The sequence below is a fragment of the Geotrypetes seraphini genome, chromosome 19 (genome assembly GCF_902459505.1).
Source record: "Geotrypetes seraphini chromosome 19, aGeoSer1.1, whole genome shotgun sequence".
Classification (NCBI taxonomy): Eukaryota; Metazoa; Chordata; class Amphibia; order Gymnophiona; family Dermophiidae; genus Geotrypetes; species Geotrypetes seraphini.
In genome coordinates this window covers 20,645,040-20,665,772 of record NC_047102.1, presented here as the reverse complement: position 1 = coordinate 20,665,772, position 20,733 = coordinate 20,645,040, and the positions used below count along the sequence as shown (strand labels likewise).

At 49.0% G+C, this 20,733-nt stretch overlaps 1 protein-coding gene across 2 annotated transcripts in view; it reads right to left on the bottom strand.

Moving 5' to 3' along the window:
• Positions 1 to 20,733, bottom strand: part of TALDO1 (transaldolase 1) — a 93,292-nt gene that overhangs the window by 17,104 nt on the left and 55,455 nt on the right. For both annotated transcript variants that reach the window (XM_033928709.1, XM_033928708.1), the window contains exon 5: positions 5,554 to 5,729. In XM_033928709.1, the coding sequence (XP_033784600.1) occupies positions 5,554 to 5,729 (176 nt within the window). The remainder of the gene's footprint in view (positions 1 to 5,553; positions 5,730 to 20,733) is intronic.

Here is a 20,733-nt window from a genome sequence, read left to right as displayed (position 1 = left end):
CTGGAAGACAGACATGGCCTGCTGCCATGTCAAACAGAACACCCAGATATTCCAGATATGGGAGTCAGACTACTCTTTCTGTAATTCACTATCCAACCTAGGTCCTCCAGAACTTGGATCACCCTTGGCTAACAAGGGAGCTCTGATGAGCCAGACATCTAAGTAAGGATGTACTTGCAGACCCATTTTCTGTAAATAAGCCATCACGACAACCATTACCTTGGTGAAGGTATGGGGGAGCTATAGCCAGCCCAACTGGCTGAGAACTGGTAATGATTTTCCAAAACATGAAACCGTACATATTTCCAGTGGGCCAGAAATATCAGAATGTGTAAGTAAGCTTCTGTGAGATCCAGAGAGGCAAGGAACTCTCCTGGGGTTACCGCTGTACTGACAGATCACAGAGTCTCCATGTGGAAACGTGGTGCTCTGAGAGTTGCATTTACATGTTGAAAATCCAGAAGAGGCCTCCAATCATCGGAGCCTTTCTTTGGCACGATAAAGTATATGGAGTATCTGCCTGAGCCCGAGAGGTCAGGTGGCACCCGCTCTATAGCTTGAATATCCAGCAAGCGTTGTACAGTGGCTTACATCCTGAGCAACTTGTCTGGCCGTCCTGTGAGAGAGTTCATAAATCAATTCAACAGAGGCCAGGCAAATTCGAACATGTAGCCCACCGAATAATGTCCAGGACCCATTGGTCAGCAGAAAAGCTGAGGGTCTGCCCCCATTCCTTTAGTCTTGCATTATTGCGCCTTTTTGGGAGAGGACAGGAGGCAGAAGATTGGGTCCGCCTGTAGCTGGAGTACTGCTGCTGAGATTTCTGGGAAAATTGCTGAGACATGATGCTCGCATACGGGTGTGAGCAGATGTGAGACTATTGGAGTGGGAAGACCTAGTTTCTGCATTTTGCTTATCGTATATACTCAAATATAAACCGAGATCTTTGGGCCCCAAAAAAATGGCCCAAAAATGGGGGTCTCGGTTTATATTCGAGTCACCTTCCAATAATGGTACTTTTTTCCTCCCCTCCCCACCCGATGAGCAACACTGTTATCTTCCCTTGATGACTGACACTGCTAACCTCCCCCTCCCTCGATGACTGGAACTGCATCTCTACCCTCCCCCGATGACTGGCATATGTCCTGTTTCTGGCACTTGGTTAGAAAGTCCGGGCAGATTTTTCTTTTTATCCTCTGAGTTTCACCATTTAGGGAGGGGGGAGGACGCAGAGTGGCAGCCAGCAACCCGAAAATTAAAGATCAGCTCTGGCCTCCACTGCAGCATGTCAACTAAGCGGAGATTGGCGAGTGCTGTGCATGAAGCTGGATCCTCCACTCTGCTCGACCTTTTTCCCCTTGTCCCGCCCACCTCATGCACAGACACTGTGTACTGCGTGTTGAGTTGACGCCGCCGAAGCCAGAGGAGAGGTGGTGGGGAAAACCTTTAAAAAAGTTCAAAAGGGGCAAGTCAGGAGTCAGGACCCGACATGGAGGAGAGGATGATAGCGGGTAAAAAGAGCAGTCACAGTTCGGGGTGGGGTTGTGCGGCAGCTGGTGCAGCCTGTACAAATGCTCACGATCTTCTCTGCAGTGGCCAGCAGCCTTCACAGCTGGCTGCTCTCGCCAGTGTCGGGCCTTCCTCTCTGCTAGTCCTGCCTACTTCCTGCCTGATCTGTTTTTGTGAATCCAGGACCCGGCAGAGAAGGCCCAACATTGGCAAGAGCAGCCAGATGTAAAGACTGCCGTTGCTAATGGGGAGGGGGCGGGCAGAGAGAATAGGAACGGGGGCACATGGATGGAGGGGTGATGAATAAGATGGTGGCACATGGATGGAGGGAAGGGGAAGAGATGGGGCACAAGGATAGAGAAGTGGAAGAGGAGGAAAAAGATGGGCCACATGGATGGAGGGAAGGGGAAGAGATGGTGAGATGGAAGCAGAAAAATGGAAGAAAACTGAACATGAAAATCAGTGTCAAAGAAGGATATAGAAAATTTATATGTTGTTTTTATATTTTGGTCTGTTCAGGAAGAAATTCATTTCTTTTTAGCTCTCTTGTGATGTACTGTGTCTAGAGTCTGGCATATTAGGGTTTCTTTGTTTACAATAGTACTTTTAGTTTGTGGATTTCTATCTGAAAAGGTGTTGGGCTTTTTTTTCTGTTTTCTGCATGTGTGATTAAGCCCAGGTGTTCTGGTGGGGACAGAAATCCAGAAACTCTAGTTGGTGTTGAGGCCCTAAATCAGCTTTTTTGGACTTGAAACAGCCCCAACTGAAAAAATTAGCGATTACTTACGACACTCATATACCCAGATTTCTAACCTCGGTTTATATTCTTGTCAACCTTTATCCTCCTTTTTTGAGGGAAAGGGGTTACCTCGGTTTATATTCGAGTATATATAATAAGTTGCTGAAGTCACAGGCATGATCAGACTTGTAAAGTACAAATGCTACTGTGTGGCCAGCATGTGAGTGTGTTGGTTTCATTTTCCTGCTTAACAATCTGCTTTCTCAAGGACACCCTGGACAATGGAGGTGTTGAAGACAGAAATTGCTACATTTTGTGCCCAGTCGGCAGTGCACTCCAAAGAAATTAAAACTGTACTATTTGACAGATTTATCTCAAAGCCACACTAAATTTATATTTTACTATGTCTATTTCTTGTGTAATACAGTATAATCCCGTTATACCGGACTCGCTTATAATGGAACCTCACATATAGCGGACGAGGTTCGCTGGTCCTGGCCGAGCGCCATTATAAACATACAGAAAATCATCGGATATAGCGGACTTGCATATAACGGACTTTTGGATATAACTGACAAACAATTTGGTCTCCAGAGCCGCTTTTAGCTGTAGTTTTATTTGTCTATAACGGACATGCAGGCTCCGCCTACAAAGCACGTGGCATGCCGGTGATATAGTATCAAAATGCAGCCCAGAACAAAAAATGACAAGAGTATTTTTCTTTCCAGTACAGTGTTCTGGTTTGCAATCATTTCGTGCCATACCAATATTTTGCTGAGTTTTGTTATTGATGTTGCTGATATGCTTGTGCAGCGACTGTTGTTCATCGATTTACGTTGTTTCAAGTTGACTTAAATAAAGCTTTAAAAAAAATGCAACTCTGGATATAATGGACTCTGGATATAACTGACTGTTTTTCCAAGTCCCTTGAAGTCCGTTATAACGGGATTATACTGTATGTTGTACTTTCTCTATTTGCATTTTGTAATTTGCTGATTGTCCAGCTCTCTTCAGTGTGAACCGCCTAGAAATCATCTGACTATGGCGGTATATAAGAATAAAGTTATTATTATTATAATAAATATGGGCATACAGCTCTAGGAAACTAAGAACTGATCAAAGAGATGCCAGGCTTATGTGGTGAGGCACTGATACTGACGTACTGATGTGTACCTGTGTGAAGAATGGACAGTTCAAGACGCAGAAAGTTCAAGAAGACATTCCTGTCCTGGTGTGGATTAGGGGTGGGTTAGATAGACAGTTTTTGTGCTCCTATAGGGATTGTACATAGAGCCAGGGGAGGGTCTTGCAGACCTAAGAAGCTTGTGTATATAACCTAGATTATGTGAAAGGTGTAGTCAGAGAGATTTTAACATACATACAGGACTGCTGTCAATCCATTTCTCTCTCTCTCCATTGTTTAGCCATACTTATTGCTCTGATTTACTAATTTACTTTTTATACATATGATACTGACTATTTTATTTCTGATTTTCTTGTTCTAATAAACCGAGTGATTTGTTTTGGCTACACACTGAGCATTGGTCTGGTCATTTCCGTTAGAAGGAACCTATAGAGGATCTAAGCAGCGGCTTCTCAGACAGGAACGCCTGGTGTCACAAAAATTAGATCAGGCAGATCCTTAGAGCAGAGGTGTCAAAGTCCCTCCTCAAGGGCCACAATCCAGTCGGGTTTTCAGGATTTCCCCAATGAATATGCATGAGATCTATTTGCATGCACTGCTTCCATTGTATGCTAATAGATCTCATGCATATTCATTGGGGGAATCCTGAAAACCCGACTGGATTGCAGCCCTCGAGGAGGGACTTTGACACCTCTGCTCTACAGGGTCTGCTATTAGGCAGGGTTTTAGGGCAACGGGTCCACCACAGAATTCATGAGATCATCCAGGCCCTTGCCAAACAACAACTGCCCCTTAAAGGGAAGTCTAGCCAAAGTAGCCTTGGAAGTGGAATCACCAGCCCATTGTCTGATCCAGAGCATCCTGCAAGCAGAAATGGAGTATGCCGACCCTTTAGCCAGAACCCGAATATCATATAGCATCAGCAACATAATCACCCCCAACCAAAAGGAGTTGAAGAGGAGCCAAAGCCTCACTCTCCAGGGTGCACAGCCAAGACAGAGGTGCGTGTGACAAAGGACATCGCCAAAACAGCCGTTATGCCCAAAGCAGCTGCATCAAAAAGCCTCTGGAGGACAACATCCACACAGCAATCTCACTATGGTCCTAGCTGTGCATGCTTTGGGAATTCAGTTGCCCTTGATGGGAAAACTCACTACCTGGAAAAGCAAAGTTCTCTTTCCTGTTACATACACTGTGTGAGGGTGATTCTATAAAATGGGCACCAACAGTTATGCACCGCTAGAACGCTTAAATCATTAGCATTATGGCATATATGGGGGCCTCATTTTCTACCAGTATCGTTATGCTCATGTTACCCTCTCCTCAAGCGGTTGGGGCAGGAAGCAAGGAGGGATCGGCTTTGATGGGCGGGCACAGATCTCCAGAAGTGGCTTCAGCAGGTGGGGGTGGGTTGCCAAGAGAGACCCCTGGCGGTGGTTATGGCTTCAACGGGCGGGCAGGGAATATTCTCTGCGGCGGCCAGGCCACGTACCCCCAACAAGTAGCCCTTGTACCCCTAATGGTACAAGTACCACATGCTGAGAAACACTGATCAAATGCTCTTGAAGGGTATCTTCCATTACTTATTGCTGCTGCGCATTTTACCAACATTCCTTCAAAGATGTTACAGATCCTTTGATAATTATCATACCACGGACAATTTCCATCCTGGCAATTACATGAGTCAGTCCAGAACGCAACTATGAAAATTGTCATTAGTCCAAGTCTGTCCCATGCGGTTTATGACAGATCTCAATACGTAAACTTTGGTGGGGGGGGGAAGCAAGGCACAGGAAATATGGAAGAGACATTTTAAAGTTATCTCTGTGGCATAAATATACAAGAGGCAAATCTTTCAAAGCCAAAGCTTGTTCAGGAATGAGGAGACACAGGATGAAAATGAAAGGGAAGAGATTCAGGAGTAACAAGGAAATTTTTATATAGAAAGTGATGGACATGTGGAATGTCTCCTGGTGGAGAAAATTCAAAAAACATGAGAGAAACCTGTAGCACTGAGATAAAGGTAACTGATGGATGGATGTGCAGACTGTGGATAAGCCATATGTCTTCATCCATTATCATTTCCTAAGTTTCTATACTTCTACACCAACACAAGCAAATAGAGAGGCCTAAAATAAACATATATATTATCTGAACTTGCCTGGGTCTTCTGATGGCTCATAACACTTCTTGTTTGAGTTTGCCACATGCCAATCCAAAATGCGGCCCACAAAGGGGGAAATCAGTGTGACTCCTGCTTCTGCACAGGCAACAGCTTGAGCAAAAGAAAAGAGCAAAGTCATATTGCAGTGGATCCCATGCTGCTCCTCTAAGACCCTGCAAAAAGAAAAGGCCAGCTGCTAATTGCCAAACTGAGAAAAGGATTGTTTCAAAGGAGCTGTACAGTACACACCATGAGAAGGTTCGAAAGTTTAGCTAGCAACCTCACTGTGCCATGAGCTAGAACTTTTAAAACACTGTAGCATTATCTGTTTTGAATACATACACATAGTCCCTGATCAATGAACTCTGAAGTTTAACTCAACTGGCTCAGCGGCCAGCACAGAGACAAAACTTGACTGGTTCCATGTACAAGTTTTACAGAATAAGTTTCATAGAAAGCTAATTTTGCATAATTCACTAAGAAAGCAAAGATACTTATCTGTTGAAGGTGTTGTGAGGACAACAAGCATTTATTCTTACAAATGAGCGACGTCATCCACGGAACCCAGTACAGACCTTTTAGGCAGTGTCAATGTTGTCACCTTGTGGGATCATCAGTTCAGTTGCTTGGTTGAAAAAACATGTATACAGGCTATCTACCTGCCTCCTAATACTTCCATATACTGTATTTCTCAGTTCAGAAAGAATTCCACACTTAAGTGCAGCTAGATAGTCAAAGCTTTGAGAAGCGGCTCTGCATTCGTCAACATAATGGCATGTCAGAAAATCTTCCCCAATACGGGTGACTGGCCATTTTATTGACATCATTAATTAATTCATTATTAAACATACGTAGTTGGTATATCTTCCAATCACAATCCATTGACAAATTGAAGTCACATGGTTTCTTAATTTCCTTAGCAACAGTGACTTAACTCATCACATGCTATTTGTGGACAACGTGCTATTGGTTTACTGAGGTCAAACTGACCGTTGCAGACATCTTCTATTCTTTTTTTTAACTTGAAAATCTTTTTTAAATTTTTTTTTCCAAAATACAAGCAAAATGTGGATATCATATTACAATCACCTCCACAGTATGTAACAAAACAGAAACACAACAGAATCAAGAATCACAGAAAAGCAATAACAATTATCATGGTAAAATTATGTAATTACCTGTTAATTTTCTTTCCTTTAGAAGCAGCAGATGAATCCAGATACAAGTGGGAATAGCTCACATCGACCAGCAGGTGGAGATAGAGAAACTGATTAAAAGTTGGCCTTATAGCCTGGTATTCCTTCTGTCCATTCAGTTGTGCTCCTTGCCCAAGCATCTAGAAACAAGAGAATGAGCATCCACAAAAAAAAACTTCTTTCCAGTAGCTAATGTACAATCCTTAAATTACAGAATACAACTACCAACAATAACTCAACTGAAAAGATGCCACCTAACCCAGCGACAGGCATTCCACCGAAGGGGTGGGGCTCTGGATTCATCTGCTGCTTCTAAAGGAAAGAAAATTAACAGGTAATTACATAATTTTACCTTCCTTAGCATAGCAGCAGATGAATCCAGATACAAGTGGGATGTAGCAAAGCAAAACTCAAACCGGGTGGGAAGCTAATGCCGCCTTCGCTATCACTGAAGCGCCAAAACTAGCCTCCGTACGGGCAGCCACATCCAATCGGTAATGCTTCGAGAAGGTATTTCCAGAAGACCAAGTAGCCGCCCGGCAAATTTCCTCCAAGGAAATACCCCCGGACTCCGCCCAAGACGTAGCCAATGCTCTAGTCGAATGAGCACGAAGCTGCTCCGGTACCTGCTTCCCGGTTAACAAATAAGCCGAAGCAATCGTCTCTTTAACCCACCGAGCGATGGAAGCTTTAGGCGCGGCCATACCCTTATTTTTTCCCGCGAATAACACGAATAGGTGATCTGATCGACGAAAGTCGTTAGTCACCCCCAAATAATGAAGAACCATCCAGCGCACATCCAGGAGACGCAACGACGAGAATTGCTCCCCCCAATCCCCCCGCCGAAAGGCCGGGAGGAATAAACATTGGTTCACATGAAAGGAAGAAACCACCTTAGGCAGGAAGGACGGCACCGTTCGAATAGATACCCCAGCATCCGAAATACGCAAAAACGAATCCCTGCAAGATAGTGCCTGCAATTCGGACACTCGTCTTGCAGAAGCCATAGCCACCAAAAACACCGTTTTCAACATGACATCTTTCAGCGTAGCCGTAGACAAAGGCTCAAAAGGTGCCGCCCGCAACCTCCCAAGGACAAGCTGAAGACTCCACGAGGGACAGGTTTGCTTTACAGGAGGCCGGATATGGTGAACCCCCTTGAGGAATTGGACCATGTCGGGCTGCGAAGTGAGCGCCAAACGAGAAACCCGGCCTCTGTAACAAGCAATGGCCGCCACCTGAACCTTCAGAGAATTATAGGCCAACCCTTTAGTTACGCCCTCTTGCAGAAAAGAAAGAATAGCCGACAAAGACGCCCGGAAGGGCGAAATACCCTGCCTCCCACACCACGACTCAAAAACTCTCCAGATTCTAGCATAGGAGGCAGACGTAGAAATCTTCTTTGCTTGAAGAAGAGTGGCAATAACCTGCTCCGAATAGCCCCTACTCCTCAGCCGCGACCGTTCAATAGCCAGGCCGTAAGACCAAAGTGGGACGGATTTTCTATGGAGATTGGACCCTGAGTTAGTAAGTCCTGAGTCACCTGAAACTTCAACCGATCGCCTGCGTATAGTTGCATCAGATCTGCGTACCACGGCCGACGCGGCCAATCTGGAGCTACCAGGATCACCCTCCCCTGAAAGAGAGCGATGCGTTGTAACACTCGACCTATCATCGGCCAGGGAGGAAATATGTACAGAAGGGAATTCAGAGGCCAAGGGAGAGCTAACGCGTCCACCCCCTCCGAGTTCTGTTCCATGCGTCTGCTGAAAAACCGAGGCAGCTTTGCATTGCGAGACGAGGCCATGAGATCTATTTCCGGAAGTCCCCACCTTAGGACCAGCAGATCGAACGCCTGAGCGGACAGCTCCCATTCGCCTGGATCGAGAAGATGTCTGCTGAGGAAGTCCGCCTGAACATTTTCGTGACCCGCAATGTATGCCGCCGAGAGGAGAGGAACATGCACCTCTGCCCATCGAAACAGCACCATTGCCTCTTCGGCTAACTGAGGACTCCGGGTACCTCCCTGACGATTGATATATGCTATCGCCGTGACGCTGTCCGAAAAGACCCTGGTCGGACGGTCCTGAATCATGGACTGAAACGCCAGAAGCGCAAGCCTGATAGCCCTCAACTCCAGCATATTGATCGACCACTGGGCCTCCTCCGAGGACCAAAACCCCTGCACCGACTCTTGTAGGCACTGAGCCCCCCAGCCCAGAAGACTGGCATCTGTCGTAACCACGACCCAATCTGGCGTCGCTAGCGGCATGCCCCGGAACTCGTTGAGCCACCACTGCATGCTGTGAGCCGCCTGAGGAGTCCACTGGAGACGCCGATCGTAGTCCTGAGATGCCGGGGACCATCGGGAAAGGAGAGACATCTGCAATGGCCTCATGTGGAACCGAGCCCATGGTACCACCTCCAGAGCCGCCACCATTGAGCCCAGAACCTGTATATAATCCCAAACTCGAGGTCTGGGTGACTCGAGAAGCAGACGAACCTGAGACTGCAACTTCTCTCCCCGTTATCGGGGCAGAAACACCTTCCCCAGACAAGTATCGAACCTTACCCCCAGATGCACCAATGACTGGGACGGGGACAGAGAACTTTTGGGAAAGTTGATGATCCACCCCAAAGACTGAAGGAGAGATATCACTCTGTGAGTCACCGACAAACTTTCCTGCCTGGAAGAGGCGCGGATCAACCAGTCGTCTAAGTAAGGGTGTACTCGAATTCCCTCTTTGCGTAGAAATGCTGCCACTACCACCATCACCTTTGAAAAAGTGCAAGGAGCTGTTGCTAGACCAAAGGGCATCGCCCGAAATTGATAATGCTGGCCTAGGATCGCAAACAGCAGAAACCGCTGATGCGGGGGCCATATCGGAATATGGAGGTACGCCTCCTTGAGATCGAGGGAAGTGAGGAACTCCCCCGGCCTCACTGCCGCAATAACTGAGAGAACTGTCTCCATACGGAAATGGCGAACATTGAGAAATTCGTTGACTCTTTTGAGATCCAGCACCGGTCTGAACGACCCCCCTTTTTTGGGCACAATGAAGTAAATGGAATACCTGCCGAGGCCCACCTCTTCCTGTGGCACCGGCACGCCCACCGCCCCAAGATCCCGAAGCACCTGAAGAGTCCTTCGGACCGAGTCTCCCTTGGCCGCCCCATTGCACGGGGATACCAAGAAAGAATCGGCGACGGGAGAGGAGAACTCTAACTTGTAACCGTCTTGAATAATGTCTAACACCCACTGATCCGACGTAATTTTTGGCCCACTCCGCTAAAAAAGCCGACAGCCGCCCCCCTAAGGGAATGGCGGAGGGAGCCAAGACCCCGTCATTGTGTAGTGCGACTTGCTGGGGCACGGGCTGGCTGGGCTGATGGTGGTTTCGCAGTACGAAAGGAACTTTTCTGGGGAAACCTAGGTCTCGAAGAAGGGAAGGAACCATACGTGGACCGGAAAGCAATGTTACTTACCGTAACAGTTGTTATCCAGGGACAGCAGGCAGCTATTCTCACTAGTGGGTGATGTCATCCGACAGAGCCCCGATACGGACATCTTGCAAGCATGTCTTGCTTGAAGAAACTCAGAAGTTTCGAATGCCCGCACCGCGCATGCGCCAGTGCCCTCCCGCCCGATGTACCGGGCGTGTCTCCTCAGTTCAGGTAGCTAGCCTGAGAAGCCAACCATGGGGAGGTGGGTGGGACGTGAGAATAGCTGCCTGCTGTCCCTGGATAACAACTGTTACGGTAAGTAACATTGCTTTATCCCAGGACAAGCAGGCAGGTATTCTCACTAGTGGGTGACCTCCAAGCTAACCCCAATGGGATGGTGGGAGAGTTGGCAACTTAAGAGAACAAATTTTGTAACACTGTTTGGCCAAACTGTCCATCCCGCCTGGAGAAAGTATCCAGACAATAATGAGAGGTGAATGTATGAACCGAGGACCAAGTGGCAGCCTTACAAATCTCCTCAATCGGTGTCGATCTGAGGAAGGCAACAGAGGCTGCCATTGCTCTGACCTTATGGGCTGTGACCTTACAGGGAAGGGATAATCCAGCCTGGGCATAGCAGGAAGAGATACAAGCCGCCATCCAGTTGGAGATGGTGCGCTTCGATACAGGTCGTCCCAACTTGTTTGGATCAAAGGAGACGAAAAGTTGAGGAGCAGTTCTGTGTGGCTTTGTGCGATCCAAGTAGAAAGCTAAAGCACGTTTACAGTCCAGAGTGTGCAAAGCAGATTCTCCAGGATGAGAATGAGGCTTTGGAAAGAACACTGGAAGCACGATGGATTGGTTGAGGTGAAATTCAGAAATCACTTTAGGCAAGAATTTCGGATGAGTACGAAGAACCACCTTGTCATGATGGAATACTGTGAACGGTGGATCCGCCACTAGGGCCTGAAGCTCACTGACCCTGCGAGCAGACGTGAGGGCCACCAGAAAAACCACCTTCCAGGTGAGATACTTAAGGGGAGCCTTGTTGAGAGGTTCAAACGGAGGCTTCATGAGATGAGACAGGACAACATTGAGATCCCAAACCACAGGGGGAGGTTTGATAGGAGGGTTGACATGAAAAAGTCCTTTCATAAATTTGGAAACCACAGGATGAGCAGACAAAGGTTTCCCCTGTAGAGGCTGATGGAAAGCCGCAATAGCACTCAGGTGGACTCGTATAGAGGTAGACTTGAGACCAGACTGAGACAGGTGTAGAAGATAGTCCAACACAGAGGATAGGGAAGCTCGCTGAGGCTCCGTGGCATTGGAAATACACCATGAAGAGAATCTAGTCCATTTTTGGGAATAGCATTGTCGGGTAGCAGGCTTCCTGGAAGCCTCCAAGACCTCCCTCACTGCTTGAGAGAACTGGTGAGGAGTTACGTTGAAAGGAACCAAGCTGTCAGGTGGAGGGACTGCAGGTTGGGATGAAGTAGTGAACCTTGATGTTGAGTAAGTAGTGAAGGAAACACTGGAAGTAGTACTGGCTCCCTGCTGCTCAGTTGAAGTAGAAGGGAGTACCAAGGTTGTCTGGGCCACCGAGGAGCAATCAGAATCATGGTGGCATGGTCTGATCTCAACTTGACCAGAGTCTTTTGAATGAGAGGAAATGGAGGAAACGCATACAGGAAGCGATTCCCCCAATCCAGTAGAAAAGCGTCTGCCTCGAGGCGATGAGGAGTGTAGATCCTGGAGCAAAACTGGGGCAGTTTGAAGTTGTGGGGGGCTGCAAAGAGGTCTATCTGAGGCGTTCCCCACTGAGCAAAGATCTGATGAAGGGGGTTGGAGTGGAGCGTCCATTCGTGAGGCTGGAGAAGACGACTCAACTTGTCTGCCAAGACGTTGTCCTTCCCCTGAATGTAGACAGCTTTGAGGAAGGCGTTGTGGCGAACAGCCCAATCCCAGACTCGAAGAGCTTCTTGGCAAAGAGGGGCCGAGCCCGTGCCCCCTTGTTTGTTGACATAATACATGGCGACCTGATTGTCGGTGCGAATAAGGACCACCATGTCGTGAAGCAGATGTTGAAAAGCTTGGAGAGCATTGAAGATGGCTCTGAGCTCCAGAAGATTGATTTGATGGAGTCGTTCCGCACTGGTCCAGAACCCTTGAGTGCGAAGACCATCCAGATGAGCCCCCCATGCATAGTTCGAAGAATCGGTCGTGAGAACTTTCTGGTGGGGAGGAGAGTGAAACAGCAAACCTCTGGATAGATTCGAAGAGGTCATCCACCAGAGAAGAGACTGCCGTAGAGCAGGAGTGACTACAATGTGATGGGACAACGGATCGGACACCTGAGTCCACTGAGATGCCAGGGTCCATTGAGGAATTCTGAGATGTAGTCTGGCAAAAGGCGTCACATGAACTGTAGATGCCATGTGGCCCAAGAGGACCATCATGTGTCTCGCTGAGATGGATTGGCGAGAAGACACCGACTGGCAGAGTAGAAGGAGAGCATCCATGCGTTGAGGAGGAAGGAATGCTCGAAGCTGAATGGTATCCAGGACAGCCCCGATAAAGGGGAGAGACTGGTTGGGCTGAAGATGAGACTTGGGAAAGTTGATCTCGAAGCCCAAGCTCTGCAGGAAACAAATTGTAGTCAAGGTCGCCGAAATGACCTCTGGAGCCGACGGTGCCTTGATGAGTCAGTCGTCGAGGTATGGAAACACCTGAAGACCCATGTTCCGGAGTGCAGCGGCCACCACCACCAGACACTTTGTGAAGACTCTGGGAGACGAGGAAAGGCCGAATGGAAGCACTCGATACTGCAGATGCAGATGTCCCACCCGAAATCTGAGGAACTTGCGGGAGCCGGATGAATAGGGATGTGAGTGTAGGCCTCCTTGAGGTCCAGAGAGCATAACCAATCGTTCTGCTCGAGGAGGGGATAGAGAGAAGCAAGGGTCAGCATACGGAACTGCTCCTTGACCAAAAACTTGTTGAGGACTCGAAGGTCCAAAATGGGACGCAGATCGCCCGTCTTCTTCGGGACCAGGAAGTACCGGGAGTAAAACCCCCGGTTTTGCTGATCTAATGGAACTGGCTCGACGGCCCGAAGCCGAAGCAGAGCCTGAGCCTCCTGGAGGAGAAGAGCGGTCTGCGTCAAGTGGAAGGATACTCTCTTGGCGGGTGGTCCGGGGGGACCCGTTGGAAATGAAGAGAGTATCCCTCTCTTACGATGGTAAGGACCCAAAGGTCCGTGGTGATTGTCTCCCATCGATGACAAAAATGATGGAGACGACCCCCAATGGGAAAAACGGGGGGAGACAGAACGAGGTTGGTTATGCTCCCTGGAAGAGAGTCAAAAAGGCTGAGTAGCCTTGGGTGCAGCCGGCATCTGAGGCTTCTGCTGAGGCTTCTGGGGAGGCTGTCTCTTCGCAGGTTGCCTCGCAGGAGGAGTCTGCCTCGGCTGAGAACGCCGCTGGTAAATCAGAGGCGGCCTAGAGGGACGAGACTGTTGAGGCTTGGGCTTAGGCCGTAGGCTAGACTGGAAGGACTTCTCATGATCCGAAAGCTTCTTAGTAACAGTCTCGATAGACTCATCGAACAGATCCGCCCCCGCACAAGGCACATTTGCAAGTCTGTCTTGGAGGTTCAGATCCATATCAATCGTACGAAGCCATGCCAAGCGACGCATGGCTACCGAACAGGCCGCAGCACGTGCCGAGAGCTCGAAGGCATCGTAGGAGGATTGCATCAGCTGTAGGCGTAACTGGGAAAGGGTCGCCACCACCTCTTCAAACTCATATCGAGCCTGAGCATCGATAAAAGGGATGAACTTGCGGAGCACCGGCAAGAAGAAGTCCAAATATGAAGAGAAGAAGAAATTGTAATTGAGCACTCGAGTCGCCATCATAGAGTTCTGGTAGATACGTCTACCAAATTTATCCATCGTCCTCCCTTCTCGGCCCGGTGGTACTGAGGCGTAAACCTGGGAGGGATGAGATCGTTTGAGGGAGGACTCGACCAGAAGGGACTGATGAGATAGTTGTGCCCCCTCAAACCCTTTGTGGTGGACGATGCGGTATCGAGCATCCAACTTACTGGGAACTGCAGGGATGGAATATGGTGTCTCAAAACAACGCATGAAAGTCTGGTCAAGCAGTTTATGCAGAGGAAGCCGGAGCGTCTCCGCCGGAGGGTGAGGCAAATGCATGGTGTCCAGATACTCCTTAGAATATCGAGAACCAGTGTCCAAAGTTACATCCAAGTCATCCGCCATTTGTCGCAGGAAGGAGGAAAAGGACAGTTGGTCCGCCAGCGCCGGCCGGCGAGACGGACTAGAAGAAGTGGAAGCCTCCGGGTCCAGAGAGAGCTGGGAGCGGCAAGGAGAATAGGAGGTAGATGGTTCCTCATACTCCGGTCCCTCAGGCGGGGATAAATCCGACGAGGAGTATCCCATACGCTGTATCTTCTTTTGCGGGGACACCTCCGAATGACATGAGGAGTGTCGAGATGAGTGTCGAGATCGATGCCCCTCCCGGTGACGGGATGGGGAACGAGATCTTCTATGCATCGCACGATCCCCCGAAGCCTCCAAGGAATGGATGGGACTAGATGCAGTGGATCGCAGAGGTGGCAAGGATGCGGACTCACGCAGTGCCACCCAGGTCTGGTATGGAGTGCGGAAGAACTCTTCCTGCGATGCGGTATGCCCAGGACTCCGATTATCAGGGGCTGACATAGTACTCTGATGTCGAGGAGGCGTGATGGGCTCCAAAGGCGGCATATCACTAAAGGAAGCCCGCCTCGAGGCTCCCGCCGCCCTCCGTCGATCCTCCTCGTCGAGCAGTGAGATCGAACGACGAGGGGGAGGGGGCGGTCCGCCCCCCGGGACCGGGAGGTCACCCTGAATGGAGGCGATAAGCCGGGGTCCCATAGACTGCATAAGCTCGACAAACTGAGCTTTCAGCAGGGATCGCAGCGAAGCCGATATGGAGGGATCCGCACCGAAAGGGGGTCCTCCAGCACGGTCTTCGCGCTCCTTTGTGGCCAAATGCTTCTGCTTGCTAGCTTTAGGCACTTTGATGACCACCGGAGGGACAGTGGAAGGCGGTACCTGAGCCGAGGAGACGGGGACAGGCACTGGTGTCGAACTCGAGGCTGAAGTCGGTGTAAACGATGCCGGCTTCACAATGCCAGATGCAGGAGTCGTCGATGCAGGTTTCGAACGGACCGGCGAAACATCAGCAGAAGTTGAAGCAGACGGCTCCTTGGCAGTCTCCATCTTAAACATCGACTCCCAGAGCAAGCAGCGCCGTTTAAACGAGCGCGCAGTAAGCGTGGAACAAGGCCGGCACGATTTCGGAACGTGTTCTGGACCAAGACACTGAAGACAGCATCGATGCGGGTCCGTCAACGAAATCGCACGCTGGCACTTGCTGCACTTTTTAAAACCGGTGATTGGCCGGGACATAGGCCGGAAAATCGTCGCCGCAAGGTCGAAGGCGCTAGGCCTAAGCCACGAGGCCAGCCCGGCCGAACCGCCAGAAGAAATAAGTTTAACTTTTTTTTTTTTTTTTTTAAGAAAATATAAAGTAAAATTGAAATAAATCAAAGAATCAAAAAACGCGGTACAAAGAAGGCAAATTTACTGAAATTCAGTCAGCGCAGAATGAAGTGAAACTTCTCAGCTCCGCGGAAAGAAAAGAACTGAGGAGACACGCCCGGTACATCGGGCGGGAGGGCACTGGCGCATGCGCGGTGCGGGCATCTCGAAACTTCTGAGTTTCTTCAAGCAAGACATGCTTGCAAGATGTCCATATCGGGGCTCTGTCGGATGACATCACCCACTAGTGAGAATACCTGCCTGCTTGTCCTGGGATAAAACAGGTTTACCTGTCCTATATCTCTTAACATCCCGGAAACGCTGTCTGGAAGCGGAGGACTTCAACGGGGGCCTAGGCCTGTCTTCCGGCAACCGCTGGGTTTTGGTATCCCCAAAATCCTTCACCAATCTATCTAAATCTTCCCCAAACAGCAAACGTCCTTTAAAAGGGAGTTTAACGAGCCGAAGCTTGGACACCGCATCTGCCGCCCAATGACGGAGCCATAAGGATCTGCGGGAAACAACCGAAAGAGACATCTGCTTTGCAGAAGCGCGAATAATATCATATAAGGCATCAGCTAAATACGCCAGACCAGACTCCAAATCAGCCAGTTCCGATGGGACAGAACCCCCCGTCTCCATCAAATTATCAGTCATCAACTGAGACCACTGCAGACATGCCCTTGCCGCATATGAACTACAAATCGCGGCCTGTAAAGTGACCGCAGCCACTTCAAATGACATCTTCAGAGAAGATTCAATCTTTCTATCCTGAGCATCCTTCAGTGCAACTCCCCCTTCAACCGGCAAAGGTAGTCATTTTGGTAACTGTGGCCACCAGTGCGTCAACCCTGGGTAACTGAAATTTTTCAAGTTCGTTCGGGGCAACAGGATACAAGAGCCGCATGGCTTTTGCCACTCTTAGACTGGCCTCCGGCGTGTCCCATTGCGCCGTGATAAGTTCCTGCATAGCTTCATGCACTGGGAAGGACCTAGGTGGCTTTCGTGTCCCTGCCATAAGGGGGTTTAGAAACATAGAAATAGACGGCAGATAAGGGCCCACGGCCCATCTAGTCTGCCCACCTTAATGTCCCTTCCCTACCTTTGCCCTGTGAAGAGATCCCATGTGCCGATCCCATTTGGCCTTAAAATCAGGCACGCTGCTGGCCTCAATCACCTGTAGTGGAAGACTATTCCAGCGATTAACCACTCTTTCAGCGATAAAGAATTTCCTGGTGTCACCTCGTAGTTTCCCGCCCCTGATTTTCAACGGATGCCCTCTTGTTGTCGTGGGACCCTTGAAAAAGAAGATATCTTCCTCTGCCTCGATGCGGCCCGTAAGATACTTGAACGTCTCGATCATGTCCCCCCTCTCTCTGCGCTCCTCGAGCGAGTATAGCTGTAATTTGTCAAGCCGTTTTTCGTATGGTAGATCCTTGAGTCCCGAGACCATCCGGGTGGCCATTCTTTGCACCGACTCCAGTCTCAGCACATCCTTGCGATAATGCGGCCTCCAGAATTGCACACAGTATTCCAGGTGGGGCCTCACCATGGATCTATATAATGGCATAATGACTTCCGCCTTACGAAACCCCTTCGTATGCAGCCCATGATTTGTCTTGCCTTGGACGAAGCCTGCTCCACTTGATTGGCAGACTTCATGTCCTCACTGACGATTACCCCCAAGTCTCGTTCTGCTACCGTTTTTGCTAGGATCTCACCATTAAGGGTATAAGACTTGCATGGATTCTGGCTGCCCAGGTGCATAACTTTGCATTTTTTGGCATTGAAGTTGAGTTGCCATGTCCTAGACCATCGCTCCAGTAGGAGTAGGTCGTGCATCATGTTGTCGGGCACTGAATCTTCATCTGTTGTGCATTTGCCCACTACATTACTCAGTTTGGCGTCATCGGCGAATAATGTTATTTTACCTCGAAGCCCTTCTGCCAAGTCTCTTATAAAGATGTTGAATAGGATTGGGCCCAAGACTGAGCCCTGTGGTACTCCACTAATCACCTCCGTCATTTCGGAGGGGGTGCCGTTCACCACCACCCTTTGGAGCCTACCTCCAAGCCAGCTCCCAACCCATTTCGTCAATGTGCTACCTAATCCTATAGAACTCATCTTGCTCAGTAACCTGCGGTGTGGTACGCTATCGAATGCTTTGCTAAAGTCCAGGTACACGATGTCCAGGGACTCCCCAATATCCAGCTTCCCCGTTACCCAGTCAAAGAAACTGATCAGGTTGGATTGGCAGGATCTCCCCTTAGTAAATCCATGTTGTCGGGGATCCCGTAGATTCTCTTCATCCAGGATCTTATCTAATTGGTGTTTGATTAGAGTTTCCATTAGTTTGCTCACTATCGATGTTAGACTCACTGGTCTGTAGTTTGCTGTCTCCATCTTTGAGCCTTTCTTGTGGAGTGGAATGACGTTAGCCGTCCTCCAGAAACGGACCCAGAAACTGCAGCATCTACCTGCGAGATATTTAACCCCTGCAACGCCTTTGAAATTAAAGAAGAAAGTTCTTCCCTATGAAACAGACGGAGAGCGGAAGGATCATCCACTTCCCTACCCGGGGGATCAGCCGATTCCAAGTCTAACACCTCACCTTCCTCCAGTGACTCAGGAAGAGATAAAGGGGAGACTGGAACAGGATCCCCTTCGTCCGCGAGTCTGCGCTTCTTTGCAACCTGAGACTTCACCGGAGAAACCGCATGAACCGCAGCCGCACCAGCAGTATTGCTAGAAAAATTAGAAGTGGAAGTAGATGGAACAGGCAGCAACAGAAAACTCCAGGGCACCGGCTGATCAGGCTGAGAGGTCTGCAACATAAAAGCCCGGTGCATCAGCATAACAAACTCAGGTGAAAACGAATTCAACCCGAATCCTGCCGACCCTGCCTGTTCGGAGCAGTGGAGCGGAACCGCGGCTCCTCTTGGCGCACCCGACGCTACTACAGTCGCTGACTTCCCCTCCTCCCTGAAGTAGATTGAAGTACGGTCGTCTCGACCGCGAGGGAAGGGGAAGTCAATCGCGCCTCCCCAACGCGGGAAATGGCCAAGTCACCCGCTTGCATCAAAGAAGCCTCTGCCGGTGTATCTGAACACCCGGCCGAGCACAGCCCCGACAGTGTCCTGCGCTTCCCACAGCGCAAACACCGCTTTGCAGCCTCTGCCATTTAGCTTCCCTTTTTTTTTTTTTTTTTAAACTGAAATAGCCCGTCAAAATCGCCGACGCAGCCTTCCAAAAAAAAAGAAACCGGCACTCGTTCGGCGGACAGGACGAGGGGGGGAACAAATGCCACCATTAAAGTACAGAAAATCAGAAAATGTACTCACCAAAAACTCCCAAACAGCAGTACAAAACGCAAAGTTATGGCTGGCAGTTGTTTTTTTTTTTTAACTGGAAAGAAGAAACCGCAGAGCCCAACTAACCCCTCAATCTACCGGAGGGGAGGGTGGAGAAGGGACCTGGGAGAGCCCAGGTGTAGCTCCTAAAGCCGGCACCGCTCAGCCAGGCACCCCTGTCTGTCTGAAGAGAGCTAGTCTCAACAGAAGACTAAAACTGTATAGAAATTCACCCGGCACAGCCAGAATCCAGGAGCTAGAGTGCTAGCTCGAACCCCTGCTGGGAGATAGAGCAAACTGAATGGACAGAAGGAATACTAGGCTATAAGGCCAACTGTTAATCAGTTTCTCTATCTCCACCTGCTGGTCGATGTGAGCTATTCCCACTTGTATCTGGATTCATCTGCTGCTATGCTAAGGAAAAAGAATTAGATATCCCTCGCATTGAATCTCAATACCCCCCCACCCCTCCCCAATAAACTGAAACATCCCAAGTGGACAACTCCCTGTTGTTCCTTCAGGTAGTCATCCCCACAGCATCAATCCCCCAAATTCCCACAACCCCAGTAAACTTAAACCAAAGTATCAATCTTATCCATAATAACAGCCCAAGTTCGAATAGATGAAAAATAGTGCCCATGCCGTTTGGCTATGTAAAGTTCCATAGTACACATATGATGAAATTTCAGAGACCATTCTAACATAGCAGGCGCCTCAGATCTCTTCCAGTGATTAGCAATTAAACATTTAGCCGCAGCCAGACCCCAACGGCGGAGTTTAGTTTGCCAAGCATGTTCACACACATTATGTAAGCCCAATAAGTTCACACACATTATGTAAGCCCAATAAACATTCCGTTGGCACCAACGGGAGCACTAATTGTAACAATTGGGATAAACAACCAACCACACGTTTCCCAAAAATTTGTAAAGGAAGACAATCCCACCATATATGCAAAAATGTGCCTACAGCCCCCCCACACCTCCAACACATTGCAGAAGACCCCGGAAACATTTTATGTATCCTAGCTGGTGTATAATACCACCTGGTAAACACCTTGTAGGCATTCTCCTGTATAAGAACACAAGAGGAGGCCTTACCCACCTCAAGACAAAGTTGGGTCCATTCCCTCTCAGAAAAGGAACACCCCAAGTCTCGTTCCCAAATGTCTTTATATTTAGGATGAAAGGTAACCGAGCCCCGAAAATATTGATAGAGAACTGAAATGGGTTTGGGCAAACTACGAAGTGTAAGCCACAGATGTTCTAAGGGAGCCATGGACTTGATCAATTCCCCAGTCCAGCCCTGTGAGTGAATAAAATGTCGGGTTTGGGAGTAAGCCAAAAAATCCCCCTGAGGTAAAGCATTACTCCTCTGAAAAACCTAAAAGGATACCAAGATCCCCTTATGGAGGACATCAGAGAATGTCCGGAGCCCCAGACGCACCCAGCGCGAAAAAACCGAGCTCTCCCTACCCACCGGGAATAAGGGTTCATCACACAACGCCCGCAAAAGTGAAGGCACCATCACTGCTCCCCATCTCTTCCGCGTCTCACACCATATCCTCAAGAGATGATTC